The sequence below is a fragment of the Fistularia commersonii genome, chromosome 15 (assembly GCF_037954325.1).
Source record: "Fistularia commersonii isolate RoL2024-O1a breed Wild chromosome 15, RoL_Fcom_v1.0, whole genome shotgun sequence".
NCBI lineage: Eukaryota > Metazoa > Chordata > Actinopteri > Syngnathiformes > Fistulariidae > Fistularia > Fistularia commersonii.
In genome coordinates, this window is record NC_141298.1 from 1,050,560 (window position 1) to 1,068,811 (window position 18,252).

The 18,252-nt window shown below is 38.8% G+C and overlaps 1 protein-coding gene across 1 annotated transcript in view; it reads right to left on the reverse strand.

Moving 5' to 3' along the window:
- Positions 1 to 936: 936 nt before the first annotated feature.
- Positions 937 to 18,252, reverse strand: part of vstm2a (V-set and transmembrane domain containing 2A) — a 106,174-nt gene continuing 88,858 nt past the window's right edge. Inside the window, exon 5 of the mRNA XM_086160826.1 lies at positions 937 to 3,801. Within this exon, the coding sequence (XP_086016952.1) occupies positions 3,725 to 3,801 (77 nt within the window). The 3' untranslated portion in view covers positions 937 to 3,724. The remainder of the gene's footprint in view (positions 3,802 to 18,252) is intronic.

The window sequence follows — 18,252 nt, forward strand, 5'->3', positions numbered from 1 at the left end:
TGGCCACACTGACACTATGTAATGTTCTCAATCGTAGAAATAAGTACTTGATTAACTGAAATTGCATTTAAAACATAAAATACATCCACTCTATAGTAATACATAAGTTTGTCATCATTACCATACTAATGCAGATTTCAAAAGTCTTGCACATTGTTAACTTTTTATCCCTTTTTATCCTTATTTGGCACCAGCTCTTCACATCTGTGTCTCATGGCCTCTGTTAGCATCAGCTGCTAAATTTCACAGAGATCATCAGCAGAGCTGTGGAAATAATTCCTTGTCTAATTTAGCTGCACTATAAGCCTCTAACCATATAGTCATCTATTTGTGGAAAATAAAGTAGTCACTAAAAACAAGACTTTTAAAAAGCCAGTGTAATCATCTGTAGTCTCAATAGGTTATGCAGGTCACCTAGAAATATCAGGTCCACAGTACTTATTGTACATGTGGACTCCTCCCTGTCATCCCTCACCTCAACAACTATCTAGATCTTTCCAACATTTCAAGTAAGATGCATGCACAGAATTTGGAGAAAAAAATTACTGTGCTATCATAAAAGGAGGATATCAGCTCAAAAAAGAACAAAAAAACATGACTTTGAATGGCAACCAGAGTTAGTATTTGTATTGCCAGCACTGTTTTTCAAGTCAGACCACTAGAATACAAAGTCAAAATGGAAAAAGATGGAATCCTCAAAGCATTTGAATCTCACCAGTGAAAATGGTTTATTTATATATTATTCTGATATTGTCATTATAATACAAAATGTTGCAATGTTCCAGTACAGAAAGCCCTGCACAATACCAAATAAAAGAGGATTAATTTAATCAGTATGTATGACAGCTAAACAGACAGGACCGCAATTGAGATGAAACACATTAGAAAAAAACAAACAGATCTAAAGTGGATGAGTGGTATGGTATTTCAATTAGCGGAGGGAAAGCACAAGTGTTTGATGTTTTCTGTATCCCTGGATGAAGGACCTGCTTTTCTATGATCTGTCCCGTTCTTTTGTAACGGAGACCTTATTGCAGACCTTATTGCAATAGAGCAAAATTTTCCACCAGCAAAAGCCATAAACTTCATATTATATATATATATATATATATAATCATTATATTTTATATATCATTTATATATAATCATTATTTTTTTCAATCTTATTACAATATTGAACCACTCAGCATAAGATATTGCAATGAACTGCCGCTTGTTCAGTGCAATAAAGAGGTGTGACACTTTGATAAAGAAGATACAGTATATGAGAACCCACACTGGACTCCGTAACACTTGAATATGACTACATAACACCGATGTTACAAGTACAGAACATCAATGGCCTTTGCCTTTTCAAATTATTTTAAAGAAATATTAACATGCTTATCATTTTTTTACAAGTTGTACAGATCTTTAACTTTTCCAATCTAATCAATATTCGAACCGCGTCCTAAATCATTTGCCTGAGCCATATTTTTTTACATGTCTCATCTCATTTCAAAAACAGCAACATCTAGGTATACCCATCTTGCATCTGTTTTACATCACTGTGAAACCTATCAGTTAATCTAGAAAAACATGCTTGTATGCTTGGAAGGGGTTTGCTTCTTCATCTATTTATCATTTTTTAAGGTACCTTTGGGCATTACCTTTTATTTTGTTTTTGATATGAAATGTAAACCATTTTCTAATGCCTTCTAATGTTGAGTTGACCTTTTTATGCATTAAAGCGGGGCGGGGATTATGTTTACAGTAATTCAAAATATAGTCCTTACGTCATATTGGCAAGGCATTTCTTACATTATACATTTAAACGAAACCACTTTCATTTTAATTTTACACTTAATTTATTATTCTTTTTTAAAATTTGTATCAAGTATTGTTAGTGATGCTGCATTTTTGTAAAATACACGTGACCGGCATTTAGAAGCCTTCCACCATCATGCTGTGATCGAAAGCATAACACACTCAATTAGCCTTTGAACCACAGTGCTGGATCAAGAAGCTCATCACCCTTCTCTTGTCTTTTGAAGTGATGACAATGCGTCAAAGGAGTTGCTTCTGAAACACACAGCACACATCTTTTTTTTTCTCCTTATGTTCAGTAAGAATGTTTATACCACATTGTGGGGAAATCACATAATTTCATTAATCTGATGGAAATTGTTAAGATCATCCAAGCTACAAACCATGTGTGCTTAACCATCACAGCCAAGCAAAACAAAACATTGATGTCATAATTGGGCAGCTGTCAACTCTGGGTTATTAAAGAAATAAATCAGTAAATTAAAAAAGTATAGGTTGTACAGTATTTTGTGTGAACTTGAATCTCTGACCATCTACACAATTTATAAATTGGTTCTGTGCATATTGGAGCATTAAACATAGTGAGAAACATAAGAATAATGCTAAATTCGGGTTTATATTGTTTTGTTCCATTAATAATATGAGAGAGATGATTGAACTATAAACCGGAGAATACATTAGTCTGTTTTTGTCTGATTGTCAAAGCCTTTTGCCATATATGCTCTGAGTGGATACAATTCTCTATCATATCATCTGAAAATAAATTGAAATATTTAACTATGAGATCATAACATTTTAAATGAACTTGTTTGTCCCAAAATGAGGTTTGTTTGAACAAGTCCTCTCTCAGTGTCAGCACTCAGTCACTCTGTGGATTTTGATATGGTTGTTGTTGTCAACATAATAAACACTAGTAATACTCATGGTTTAGAGTGGTTACATACTGTTTCATCCACTGTACAAATGACACGTGACAGGGAGGTATACAGTAACTGGGGCATGCCATTTGAAAATGGTGGCTTACAGACCGAGGTGTAGGTCAATTAAAATTAAGCACCCATCGTAACTTCATGATTCATAACGTGTGACATCCATTTTATTCCTGTTAAGGATGCAGTACAAATTAAAATGACGAGGACCACTTCATTTCCCTTTTGGATGATTTCTTTTTCATTTTTAAGTTGATATTGTTTTTTTTCTTCACACAAAAGATAGCACGTTCAAATACAACAAAATCCAGTAACACTGAACCCAGGGTCTTGACTTAGATAATTCAAATAGCATAGTATGTTCCTCTCCCTTAAGCCTTCAGATTAATAAGCATGCACATTTGTCTATGTATCACTAACAAGATGTCAAATTATGCATACTAGATCATTTGGATGACAAACATACTTTAGAAGAAGTTCTAAAAATTAAGCATCTCAACCTGATGGCTGACATTCTAAATGAAAATATATTTATTTTATCTCTCAGACTTAAAGAGGGCTATTCACAAAGATGTATACGTCACATACAGTAACTCAATGTCACATGAATGCCTTTTGAATTAGATATAAACATTATATATATATATATATATATATATATATATATATATATATATATATATATATATATATATATATATATGTATATACAATGTTCTTTTTGAGTAGTGTGTTGCACCTCAGGCGGGGTTCATCAGCAGTAGGCTTGGAGGGGGCATCTGTACAAAATGTACTCCAGCTCATTCAAAGGTGACTGGTGCTTACAGCGGCAAGTAACAATGTGCTGGATGCAAAAGCAGTGGTGACTGGGAAAGATGGCAAACTGTGCTGTCTGTGTGGTGGTAGGGAAAGTAAAACAGGCAATTTTGCTTGATAGCCAACATAGAGACAAAGTGTAACCTGGCTGCAAATCATGACAGTTCCTCAAATTATAACAAGGCATCCCTCAAAAAAACACTCATCAGAAGGATGACAGCCAGTCCATAGCTGGATGATAGTCTTGTACCTGTGAGTAGAAGAAACAGAGCAGTCAGAAATACAGGATAAGTGAAGTGCATGAAATGGTAATATATACATTTTGAACAGGTTTTTATTTGTTCTGGCCACCCGGGGGGTGTACAGCAACCTGAAAAAACAATTCTGAGTCATGGGGGGATGGGTTAGCAAAAAAGGCTAGGCTAATTGGATTGTGAAAAATGCATGCGTACCTTGGTTACCTCTCTAACAATTGAGGCCTTGAGGCAAAAGTTTTTGAGTCAGCGTGCATCACATGGCTTTGTGATTATACAGTATGGTGACAATGCCAATTTGAATTCAAAGCTTGAAACTTTTCCCATTTGGACTTGCAATGTTAAAAGCATTGCTTCAAATCCATTTATCCATTGTCTGCCGCTTATCCTCCTTAAGGTCACTGGTGCCTATCCTAGCTGCCATCAGGGAAGAGGTGGGAAACAACCTGGACTGCCAGTCAATCGCAGGGCCATATATATAGACAGACTGCCATTAAGTCTCTCTTTCACACATCTGGGGAATTTTGCCAGTTTTTCCATTTAACCCTCTGCATGTTTTTGGACTGTGGGAAGAACTCCAAACAGAAAAGTGCCCTATTGGACTCATACAAGGGTCCTTCAAGCTGTGAGGCTGAAATGCTGACCACTGCGCCACCATGCCACCTCTACTTAAAATCCACTTGTTGCAAAATATTGATATGATACATTGAAATATATGCTTGTGTAATATGTTTTTTTTTACAATTTTTAAAAGAAATTTACATCAACTTTGCAGTTTGATTTGACCTGGGTGATATCATACACACATATATATTTTTTTCCCTTCATCATAATTGCCTAATTTCTTGTTTTTTAAAGTAAAGAAATGTGGAAATTCAGTTAACCCCCAGCAGGCCTAATGTGCTTGGTTGAGTAGCACATGCGGGGGAAAAGTCCTTATGCTGCAGAATAGTTGTGTTTTACACTATTAGCATTTGTTGTCAAAGAGGTAGTCAAATCTTCTTGTGGCAACTGAACTGAATATTTTTGATTACATTTCAACCTGGCTTCCATGGAAAGATGATGGCAATAAACAAATCATAAAAAGCAATAGCATCGATGGATAGTATTTAGTGTTGATATGGAATAGCAGTATTACACTGGGTGCATATCCTAGATGTACTGATTTTTATTGAGGCTATCCCTTTACAGTTTGGCTCATATAGACACTCAAAATTTTTGTTAAAAAACTTTAAATTTAGATTCCACATCCAAAAACACAGCTATGAGTCCAAGATAAAGGAAAACAAAGGGAAAGCAAACATTGGCAGCTTAACTTCTGTATGTCTTGACAAATGTTCAATCTATGGTTATGTCTCAAATCTCAATCAAGAACCCCCAGGGGTCCTTGATGTCATCTAAGACATTCATATCAACATGAGTTGTTTCCCAACAAAAGAATCATGCAATATTTTTTTTCATTTTCTTAACATGCTCTCAAGCCCATGAGGGATTAGAAATTAACAGCTGTAGGCATGAGTGTCAGAGCGTGCTGTCAAGCAGAGGATGTTGGTTGACTGGACCCTGTTATATATCATGTAATGTATCATTTTTGTCATAACAGCATTAAACAAATAAACAAAAAAAAACAACCCCTCTTGATTGAAGTAGCCATTTCACTGTTTCTACTTGAACATTTCTGTTTTAACTCAAAAGTCAGTGTAACTATGATTGCTTTGAACCACATACACTTGAGCAGCGTCTATCAGTTCCTCTCTGAAGATACTTTAACCACAATATACTGCGATGACAGTGTATTGTGCATGTGACATAACTGAGAAAAGAATATCAAAAATCATTTTTTCTACAGCTTACCAGTTGGTTTTGAGGCATGTGAACTAAAATAATTTGGCTCAAAGATAGCAAGAGAAAACAAGAAAGAAAAATAGCAGTGGATGAATATGACGAGGGCTCGGATAACTTGTTAAGCTGTGGCACAAAACAGTGATTGAAAAATTCTAAATGACCACTACAGTGAGTATTGACATTCAGTAACCAGAGGAGCCAGGCAGGAATACTAGGATATCAACAAGAGGGACTGGGGGTATAGACTGCTTTGACCCTTATTCCCCCCTACCACATCTTATTTGCCTTCAGGTGATCTGGAGAGCATGAGTGCCACAGAGTAGCAGCAACCGCTAGGGGCAAAAACATCCTTCACACAGAGAATAATTAATCAGCCTTGAGCCAGAACAAGACACAAATAGAGAAAAAAAAGCATGGGAAATCTATGCATCCATCCAGAAATAATGAGCATTTTATAATCCTCAAAGATAAATAAAATGTTAACAGTCTACTCCTTTGATTCTGTCCTGCAATTCTAATTGCAAACATTCTCTTTACTTATTTTTTTGAGCTGACCCTACTAATATAAACAGCAAAAACAAAACAAAGCAAAAAAACAGTATTTGGACATTTTAGCTGATAATAATATAATAAATAATAATAACAATGTATCCTTTATTAATCCCTCATGGGGAAATTCGTTCTCTGCAATTAACCCATCATGGATGAACCATGAGCAGCAGCTGCCATCCACCAGTGCCAGGGGAGCAGTTAGGGGTTCAGTGTCTTGTTCAAGAACACTTCAACAAACTAGGAGGAGCAGGGAATCAAAGCTGTATATATATATACATACAATATATGCCCCTGGTAGGGCACGCAGGGTGGACAGGTCCTTGGTGAGGGACCAGGCAAAGGGTGGCTCAAAAAAGACAAATGGACATGGTTTTCACTTGCCCGGATGCGGGTCACTGGGGCCCTTCCCTGGAGCAAGGCCCCGGGACAGGGCTCCATGGCAAGCATGGAGCCCTGGTCGCCTGGCCTGGCCTAAGAGAGCAACGTGGATCCCCCTTCCCTTGGGCTGACCACGGAAGGGGCTATGGGGGTTGGGTGCGATGTGAGCTGGGTGGAGGGTGGAGTGGGGGACCTTGGCAGTCTGATCCGCAGGCTGAGAGGTTCTGGCAGATATAGTCGGACTCACCTTGATACATAGCTCGGGCTCCTGTGGGGGACTCCCTCATCCTACTGGGCGACTTTAACGCTCACATAATGCAGCAACAGTCAGACCCTGAAAGGTGTGATTGGGAGGAATGCTCCCCGCAATCTAAACCTGACCAGTGCTTTGTTACTGGACTTCTGGGCTTGTCATTGACAGTCCATAACAAACACTATGTTCAGACATAAAGGGGTGCAGATGTGAATCTGGATGATCAACTTTGTGGTTGTGTCATCAGACTTGAGGCTGCATGTTCTGGACATTCAGGTGAAGAGCGGGGCGGAGCTGTGAACTGATCACCACCTGGTGGTGAGCTGGCTCCGATGGTGGGGGAATGCCAGTCAGGTCTGACAGAGTCCTCGACAGAAAGAGTTTCAACTCCCACTTCCGGCAGAGCTTCAACCTCATCCCAGGGGGGAGAAAGGGGACATTGAGTCTGAGAGCGCCATGGTCCATGCCTCCATTGTCGAGGTAGCAGACCAGAGCTTTGGAACAGGTAAGGAATACTTAGGAAGCCTTATCAATCCAGACGACATGCCTTCCAATAAGGTAGTAGAGACGGGAGACTTTGGAATGGACTCTCCTATATTAGGGCTTGCTGTTGCTGTAGCCCTGGTAGTCAAACAGCTCTCTGGTGGTGGGGCCCCACGAGTGGATGAGATCTGCCATGGGTTTCTTACAGTTCTGGATGTTGTGGGACTATCCTGGCTGAAATGCCTCTGCATCATTGTGTAGAGGCCAGGGGCAATGACGCTGGATTGTTAGACTGGGTTGGTGATCCCTCTCTTAAAAGGGGGATTTGTGGGTGTGCTCCAACTACAGGGGGAACACAATCCTCAGCCTCCCCTAAAAATTTTACATAGAGCTGTTGGAGAGGAGACTCCGACGGGTCGTTGAGCCTCAGATGCAGGAGGAGCAGTGTGGTTTTTGTCCTGCCTGTGGAGCAGTGGACCTCGATATCCTCGGCAGGGTCCTTGAGGGCGAATGGGAGTTTGATCGGTAAGGCGTCAGCAGTGATGTGGACTCTGCATTGGCCTGTGTTGGTAAAGATGGAGCTGAGCCAAAGGCGAAGAAGAGCTGGACCAAGTGGCCAGGGAGAGAGAAATCTGGTTTGGCAGCTGAACCTGTGGCTCGATTCTGAATAAGTGGTAGAAGATGGATGGATGGATGGAAACACCCATGTCAACCAAGTTATTAACAGACCATTCCAGTGTTCTGATTGTTACTGCCCCTCTTCCAGTTCAACAACACTGACAGTCAGTAAGCGAAGTGTGCTGGTCATATCTGTCAATCACTTGACTGCTCAGTTTCTGATGACTGTGAAAGATCTTTTTTGATCTTGTGTTGTTATAGTTACATATGCCAGTATTGATTTTATATGATGTACTGTAAAAGTGTCAAGGACTTGACTAACGGCACACAAACTTTATTTGTTTGTATAGCTGCAATACATTTAGAGGCACTACTTTGATAGTACTTTGTATTTTTGATGTACCAGGTAGTCTTTATAGTATATTTATATTAAGTTTAGATTTCATGGAATCATTAGCTTATTTTAAGGGGCTTCTTGACGGTCTTCTGTTTTCATCCACGGCCCTTTTTTTCCTTTGTTGGTTTTATTTTCTTTTTGTGTTCAATTAATTAAAAATGAAATTATATCTTTATTTGTACAAACCAGGTTTGTAATTTTAAAATCAGTGTTATGTAACTAATATGATGTGGACACAGACATGGGGAGGGTGACAATTAGGTCAGCAAAACGACCATCCTCTCCATGATTACCAGAATTATTTATTTTACTTGCTTAGGGGACAAATTTCATTATTAAACAACATAATGTGCTGGAAATGCCAGCCACTGGAAGAAATCAGAAAGTATTGTCTTTAACAGTGTTCAGTGACACTGTTTGAGTATTTTTAATACGTTTCAATTTTCTATATACTGAATACTATTCATTCGTGTTTTTTTTAGAAGACTATTTCCCAGTTTTAGGGTACTTCATTTTAAACAATTTCTTTGGTCAGGAACTGGATTCTGTTGGCCTAAAAAACATAAAGGAGATAATAGACATACTTCACATATTTGAAATTTCAAATATTTGGGTGGGAGCCACCAAAATAATTGATAAGAGATGGGAACAGAATAGAATTTGAAATGGAGTCTGAGGACGGTAGGCATGCATCAGTCATACTGTCTCCTTCCAGGCCATTTCACATTCTTACATTTAAGTTAACTTTACTGGCCAATGAGGTTTCAGTATGTCACAGAGGAATACTTTTTTTCTTCATTCTCTCCTGTATAATCATAATTATATGAATAATCTACTAACATATACCTTACACAGAAAAAAAATAGATTTCACATCTAAAAATGTCTCACATATATCTGTCACATACCCAGAATATTTTCAGAGAGAAAGTAAGAAGATCTAATTTCCCACAATGTTTTGATATGAAATAGTCCAAATAAGATTACAATACACTACCTGCTGGAATTCCAGATACATTCATTGCAAAGATTAACATACTGGGAAACATGACATTAATTGATTGTCTGGCCATGGATGACAGCACAATCTAAAGGTACTGTTTAGTTACATTATTTTGTTATTTTGCAGTATTGACTTGACAGGCCTTCTTGCCTTCTTCGGGAGATATACACATATGAGAATTTAGAAACAAAAAAGCTCTGATAGCACCTTTTTTGAAAATACAAGAACATACTACACCATCACATGAAGTAATCAAGGTTTTTTTGTGTAATTTAATTGTAATCATTGTCTTTATTTGGTGGCCTAAACACCCTTGCAGATTAAGACATTTATATCACCTAAATTCGAACCAGGTCAATGCTAAAACCTCCTCAACAGCTTGACAAATTTACAGTTCGACACCTTGTACCCCCCATTTCCCCCACCACCAACAACACCAAAAGTATGAATGTACATGTGTATGTGTGAATGGATGATTGTGACCGTGTTATAAAAGCACTTTGAGTGGTTGGAAGGCTGGAAAGTGCTATATCAAAGCATTTAATTGATGATTTAGCCTGCCTCCATTTACATGGCCCTTGCTAGCAGTGGCAATGTGCATAGAAGCCACTTGCATACAGGTTTGCAGCAAAAAATATACATCTTTGCATGCATGGTGAGAACTTCATCATCAAAGTAGCAGCCTTGCCACACAGTATACCACAGGTGTAGTCAATTGTCTGTGTTGCTATTCTAGAAATAACAAAGACAGAACATCTGTTAATTAATTTTTCTAGAATAGAATAGAATACTAGCTTTACTGTCATTGTTCAACCATACAATGACCATACCCTGCATTTTAATTGCAAAGGATAAACAACTCCAGTCATCCATTTTTCCAGGCTTTCCTCAACAGTCTGTTGAAATAATTACTTTGTTTCAGTTAGCAACACACATTTTTAAGTTTTCTATGTACTTTTCACATTGTCCTACTTAGCCTAGCATTACTACGACTATCATTTGCCAAAATGATTTGGCCTGATGAAATGGTGATGTTGAGTATTGATTTTAGGCCAACAAGGCAGCGGGCTGAGCGAGGCAGGGAGGTGAATCACCACAGCACCTCGACAGGGAGTTCAAACTGGCTTGATGCCATTTGCAGCCATTTGTGCTGATCCCTAGCTGCCTGTTGGGCTTTTTGAATCATTCACTGGCTTTCTTTCCAGCCTGCTGGCTCTGTTGGAATACATGCTTACTTCTTTGCTTAATGACTGATTAACCCTTTCTGTTTGGCTAGCTTAGTCATGTAAGTAAGGAAAAAAATGAGGTATGGCTATAATACCCCAGAAGAGTGCTTGGTTTCTTATTTCATTTTATTCGTTCATTCATTCAATCAGTCATTCAAACCATTAGCCCCTAATCAGATGTAAAAGGCCAAATAATTACTGTAACTGGCAGCAGGTTCAAATGATGGTCTTAATTATAAATATATAAATAGTGAGAGAGAGAGAGAGAGAGAGAGAGAGAGAGAGAGAGAGAGAGAGAGAGAGAGCAAGAGAGGGAGAGAGAGAGAGTGAGAGAGAGAGAATTGTGATATATCAGTAGTTCACATAATTTCTAACCAAAGAAAATAGAAATAGAAATGCAAAATAAGATAAAAGTAAGAGCAATTGAAGGGCAGGTGTCTAAAATATCATTATTAACACTGACCTTGGATATGAAGATTTACCTTTGTGTTCCACTGATAATGGAATGAATGAGGTGAATAATACATCTAGTGTATTCACATTTTTATATGACTTTTTATAATTGGCATTGAAAACATTACCTTTCCTCAGGCACTTGAAGTCTGGACACATGATTACATTACACTACCATTCTTAAAGCCATAAAAGAAAAATAATTCAATTATATCTGTCAATGAACAAGTATGAAAAGGTGCTACAGAACATAATAAAATAACAGGTTGAGCAGATTTATTGATTACCATAGAATATGAGCAGACAATAATTTAGCAGGAAGAGATCAACAGCTCTTCCAGTGGAAAAGCAGTTGGTCCTGATGATATACCTGTGGAGGCAGCGGTAGATTTTCTGACTAGATTATTCAACAGGATCTTAGAGAGTGAGAAGATGCCTGAAGAATGGAGACAAAGTGTGATGGTGCCTATTTTTAAGAATAAAGGGGATGTGCAGAATTGTGGCAACTACAGAGGGATAAAGTTGATGAGCCATACAATGAAGTTATGGGAAAGAGTAGTGGAAACTAGACTGAGAGCAGAAGTCAGCATTTGTGAACAGCAGTATGGCTTCATGCCTAGGAAGAGTACTACAGATGCAGTATTTGCGTTGAGAATGCTAATAGAAAAGTACAGAGAAGGCCAGAGGGAGTTACATTGCGTTTTTGTAGACCTAGAAAAACCATATGACAGGGTGCCAAGAGAGGAGCTCTGGTATTGTATGAGGAAGTCTGGAGTCGCAGAGAAGTATGTTAGACTGGTGCAGGACATGTATGCTAGCTGTGAGACACTGGTACGGTGTGCTGTAGGGGTAACCGAGAAGTTCAAGGTGGAGGTGGGACTCCATCAGGGATCAGCTCTGAGCCCCTTCTTGTTTGCAATGGTGATGGATAGGCTGACAGATGAGGTTAGACAGGAATCCCCATGGACCATGATGTTTGCAGATGACATTGTGATCTGTAGTGAGAGCAGACAACAGGTAGAGGAAAATCTAGAGAGGTGGAGGTATGCTCTGGAAAGGAGAGGAATGAAAGTTAGTCGCAGCAAGACAGAATATATGTGTGTGAACGAGAGGAACTCGGGTGGAGCGGTGAGGCTACAGGGAGTGGAGATCAAGAAGCTGGAGGATTTCAGGTACTTAGGGTCAACAGTCCAGAGCAACGGAGAGTGCGGAAAAGAGGTGAAGAGACGGGTCCAAGCAGGTTGGAATGGGTGGAGAAAAGTGTCAGGGGTACTATGTGATAGAAGACTATCGGCCAGAATAAAAGGAAAGGTGTACAAGACAGTGGTGAGACCAGCGATGATGTATGGACTAGAAACTGTTACAATGACCAAAAGACAGCAGGCAGAACTAGAGGTTGCAGAGATGAATATGTTGAGGTTCTCTTTGGGAGTGACCAGGATGGATAGGATCAGGAATGAGTCTATCAGAGGAACAGCACATGTTAGATGTTTTGGAGGGAAGGTCAGAGAAGCCAGACTGAGATGGTTCGGTCATGTACAGAGAAGAGATAGTGAATATATTGGTAGACGGATGCTGGAATTGGAGCTGCCAGGCAAGAGGTCTCGAGGAAGACCAAAGAGTAGATTTATGGATGTAGTGAGAGAGGATATGAAGGTAGTTGGTGTGACAGAGGAAGATACGGAGAATAGGGTTAGATGGAGAAAGTTGACTCGCTGTGGCGACCCCTAACGGGAAAAGCCGAAAGAAGAAGAAGAAGATCAACAGCTCTTCCATCAATGGAACAATGAGGAAATAAGAAGGAATTGGGCCAAAAAAAGGCATGCAGCAGAAAATTTTAGTCACCTCAAAAGCTTTCTTACTCGACACTCAAGTACACCAGAATGTTGAACACCTTCTCTCTCCCAGTGCGTCAATTATCTGACAAATGGTGAATATTCCCTGCATATGAATGCATTAGAAAACCCGTTCTCATAATTTTTCAATGAACTTGGGGCGTCATGTCAACATCAACATCTGTTTTTATATCTAAACCTAACCTAAATAAGAGTCGAGTCTGTATTTCCTCATCTTTCTGATGTGGAAACTGCATTCCTCCATGGACGCTGCACCCGAAAAACAGGTGCTTCATTGAAAAATGGAAGCGAGAACGTGTCAGCATGTTTGAATATAACTCTTAGCAAATTCATGTAGGCAGGTTCAAATAATGTTCATACTTTATCAGAATACTATATTCCAGTAACAGATAATCTCATTTGCAGATGAAGCAGTTATATTTAGTTTGTGGGGTGGAAGTTAGGTTTGATCCAAATCTATAATCGTTACATGTAATTTAATAGGTTAAAAAATCATGGATGGAAATTACAATGATGGTAACTCTGATGATTATCACATTAGCTGAGTGCTTTCTGTATTTTTTAACAGGTCTATGCAGTCTTTTCAGTTTCATAGCTAAAATGGTTATGGGGGGGGGGGGGGGGGGGGTAACGTCACAGAACCTACCTGCTCATAAAAAGCTTTGTCTCCTTCTGATAGGTTCCAAATTTATGGTCGTTGAATGGAACTTAACTTTGCACATTTTTGAGAGACTGATGGCTGCTGTGTTAGCTAGACAAATACTAAATGAACCTATTCAGTTTAAACTCTATTCTACAAATCTACAATGTGCGTGTGTGTGTCTGTGTGTGTGGGTATGCCTATATTGAGGCAGCTTGTGCCTCGTAGTTATTTTTAATATTTTGGGGAAAGGGGAATTAATCCATAATAATGAACAGTCCCTTTAGGAGTTTTGAGTTAAGCCTATACAACTAGCTCAATCATGACACATACTGCGATTGCTCTCAGGCCCATCTAACACAATTTTTAACCTTTAAGCAGTTTAAAGAAAAACACTTGTACTCCACTTTGGGATGTCCATTGCCCCTGACCATTACATACACTTGCAAAACTGGAGGCGTGAATCATGCATTTTTTAAAAAATATTTTACATTTCAATTGAAAACAAAATGAACAACACAATTGAACAGTAGAAAATTAAATATTACACACAAATGTTATTTCTTAATCTTGAAAGTCAGTATAGCTGTCAGTTAAACCAAATGAAGTACATTTGATGTACATTTGATCACCTCCTGAATCAAAACGAATATAAAAGGATTTCTAATTTTTTTTTTTTCAGCATCTTCTTTCTTTAACCTCTCGGATTTTTCAGGTATTTTCACTGAGGACAAAACAATAACTTTCAAATACTGTTTGCATGGAAAATTGCTTTTCACAAAAATGATTGATATAAAAAAGGAAATAAAAACTCTCCCCTCTTGAGTAAACATGATAGAATACCATAGGATAGAACTTAATTGATCCCATGGTAGACTGCAGGAGAGAAACTTACTGTTCCCTGTGGGAGCAGCTAATTTTCGTACAATTTACAGTGTAATGTTAATTATTGTCATCCTTTCATCCTTTTTTGGTATCTGCAGTCATCAATTTTGTTTCATTTCAAAGAGTAATATTCCTGATTTGAGGATAAATACAGTGTATGTGTGTGTGTATATTTATATATACATATATATTCAGTTCTAGAGACAATGGGTCTACCTCTTGCACCATGCTGCCCCCATTCGTCCTTCTTTTGACACAGTGCTGAGCTTAAGGACGAATGCATGTCTGGATTAAGGGCCTATATTTTTCTTTGCATTCAGATGGGGTCACCTGACCTTTGAGACAACGCTTGCAGGAAGGATGGAAGCTGAGTTGAGATTTAGCATTAGCTGACACACTGGTGAGAGGCAGCTGTTAAAGAGGAAAAGAAAGAAGAAACATTGCTGCTGCAGCCACTCCACCAGCAAGTAACTACCACAGCTCTCCTATCTGGAAAATGCCCTATTGTTTACACATGCAGAGGAGCAGAAAAATAATATAGTTACATTTTCCCTGGGTAAATGTCATCTCCACCCATTTAGATATTGTTGCTCATTTGCCTCGGAACTGAAAAGGGCCATGATGGAACTCTGTTGCACTCAGTCATAATACCTTTCTCCTGCACAGAGAATGTTATGAAGGGTGCCTAAATACCGGGCATTTATCAGAGTTAGACACGAGGCAGAGAGAACTTACAGCACATTTGTCAGCAGAATTTGAATGCATACTCTCAAACTCGGCAGCCCTGATGATTACTCGACTTTTTACCTGTGTTCCGTATATTTCTCTCTCTGCGTGTTTGCTTCAGGGCACAGAGGGCTAATCAAGCTCACGGCAGCTGACTTTGTGCTTGAACACTATGGGGGGGTAAGATTGGCATTTATAGGCGAGGATGAGCAAGGATACCATTCTAAGCTTCTAATACCAACTAAGCTTCGCATCAAACAAAGAAAGGTAGAGTTGATGAACACACATTTTAAGCACAGTCAGTTATAGAGGCAGATGGAAAAAAAAATTAAATGGACTGAAATATGAATGACTTTCGCAAATGCCAGAGTCACAACAAATAATCCATTAGGAGTTCTAGCTTGGCTTAGGTGCAGAGAAATTAAAAGTGTACTTCTTTTTGTTGGAGTCTAACTGGCTACATGATTTTTTCATTTGGTTTTGTTTTGTTATTTTTCTATTTTTTTTAATTTTTTCTTTCTTTATTTTTCTATTTTGTAGCAAAAGAAGAAAGAGTCAGAAAGTGTGGTGTGTTTCTCCAAATTCATGGCACACGACTTTCTTTGGCACAGTTCTTTTTAGCGGCATAGCCAATTGAGCTTTGGGCAAAGGCAGGAGTGTTATGAAATGAGAAGTCAATAGCTTGTGAGGGCCCCTCATACTTATGTTAAAGACATACAAAAACCTCTTACTATGGTTAGATTTCATCACTTTCCTTGAACAAAATAAATTTTGGTCCCAAAGGTCTACATTAGAACCCAACAAAATTGCCATGAATGAATCAATGATGATACTGTGACAGACACTAGTGTCCGTGCCTTTCACTCGATAGCATGCATAATTAATAGGCAGGTTATATTTTTGAGGCTTAATTTTGTTATAGTATAACTGCAGTGCTCTTTGTCAATCCAAAATGTTGATAAACCCTCAAACAGGAACATTTTAGTCGTAAAAGTGAAGTTTTGGTTTTCTTAAGAGAAAATCTATGTGTACACCATTATTAGGCAACTGTTAGTGTGCAGAATTAGTATGCAACTAAATGAAAAAGAAAGATTTTCCCATCTCACTTGTTTATTTTCACCTGTTAAAGTGAAAATTATAAATAAACTACATTTAAAAATAAACATTTCTGAAATAAAAAACAACAACAAAAAAAAAACCAACTAAAAAACCTCAGTGACCAAAATAGCCACCCTTCTTTTCAATAACAGTCACAAGCCTTCCATTCACGAGGTCAGTCAGCTTCTTGATCTGGTCAAAATTAACTTTTTTGTGCAGCTGCTACCACAGCCTCCCAGACTCTGTCCAGAGAGGTCATACTGTTTACCTTCACTGTAAATTTCCTGCTAAAAAGGGCCCAAAAGCTCTCAATAGGGTTTAAGTCAGGTGAAGAAGGGGGCCATGTAATTAGTTTTTCATCTTTAAACCCTTTATTGGCCAGCCATGCTGTGGAGTACTTTCATGCATTTCAAGGAGTCTTGTCTTGCATAAAAATCTAAGTCTTCTTGAAAGATGCAGCCTTTTTCCTGTGTCTGCTTGAGGGAAGTGTCTTTGAAAAATTGGCAGTAAGTCTGAGGGTTGATTTTGAGTCAATTTTCAAACCGAAAAGGTCCACCTAGCTCCTCATTAATAATACCTGCCCATACCAGTGCCCCACCTCTACCTTGCTAATGTCTGAGTTGAAGCAGAGCTCTGTGTCCGTTACTGATCCAACCACGGGCCAATCCATCTGGTCTGTCAAGAGTCACTCTCATCTCATCAGTCCACAAAACCTTTGAAAAATCTGTCTTCAGATATTTCTTGGCCCATTCTTGACGTTTCAACTTATGCGTCTTGTTAAGAGGTCGTTGGGTTTCAGCCTTTCTTACCTTGGTCATGTCTCTGAGAACTGAACACCTTGTACTTCTTGACACTCCAGGTAGGCTGCAGTTGTGAAATATGGCAGTACTGGAGGGTTTGGGTTCAAGGTGGCTTCATGTTTGATTCTTCTCAAATCTTTGGTGGTTGAGTCTTGACACATTCCTTGCAACCCTGCTGACTACTACAACAAAACGTTTGATGGTTCTGCGATCACGTCCCAATATCTTATATATTTCAAGAGTGTTGCATCTCCCTCTGAAAGACTTATTAATATATTTGACTTTTCAGAGTCAAATATATCTCTTTTTTGACCCATTTTTCCTGAGGAAGAGAACCTGCCTAATAATTATGCACACCTTGATATAGGGTGTTGATCTCCTTAGGCCACAACGCCCCTTGCCACAATAACACACATCAGCTGATATACATTCAATACAATGAACATTCAATTTATACAACTTGGAGTTGGAAATGGGATAAAAAAATTGGAAATTGGAGTTGGATAAAATGATGACATGATCGAAATAATCACTTGCCTAATAATTATGTACACAGTGCAGCTGGGGGGCGTGGTTTATGTCCCCAGTGATTTCTGGTTCAATGTGTTTCCTCGTTAGTTTGGTTCAGGACTTTAGGAATAAACTTTAAATCCGCCTTTGATTCCGTTCTTATTTCTCATCCCTGCGACAATACCAATAATACCATATTTTCATGACCATAAGGCGCACCGCACTGAAAGGTGCAGTCTCAGTTAGGTGAGCCATTACTGTATTTAACATATACATAAGGCGCACCTGATTATAGGGCGCTGCTTTTAAATACAATCCACGCCCACACTTCCCCCCTTTAACGTTCTTATGGTGTCCTCTACTATGTCCGCCTTACAACAATAACACACACACAAGCATACAAGTTCGCGTATTTAAAAATAGAGCGGAAGCTAAACTGAGTTTGGTATTCACATTTTTTTACCGGTAATCGTCATCAATCAAATCCATCGAATTCCTCATCCTCTGTTTCTGATTTGAACAGCTGCACTAAATCTCCATCAAACAAGCCTCCATTTTCTTCACTGTCAGAGTCACTTTCCGTGCCGTGCAGCTTCCTGGAAATGATGCCGGCTTTTGCGAAAGCTCGAATCACAGTGCCAGCAGACACGTCAGCCCAAGCATCTACAATCCATTCACAAATTGGGGCGTAACCCGCCCGGCACTGCCTTCCACTCTTAGTGAAA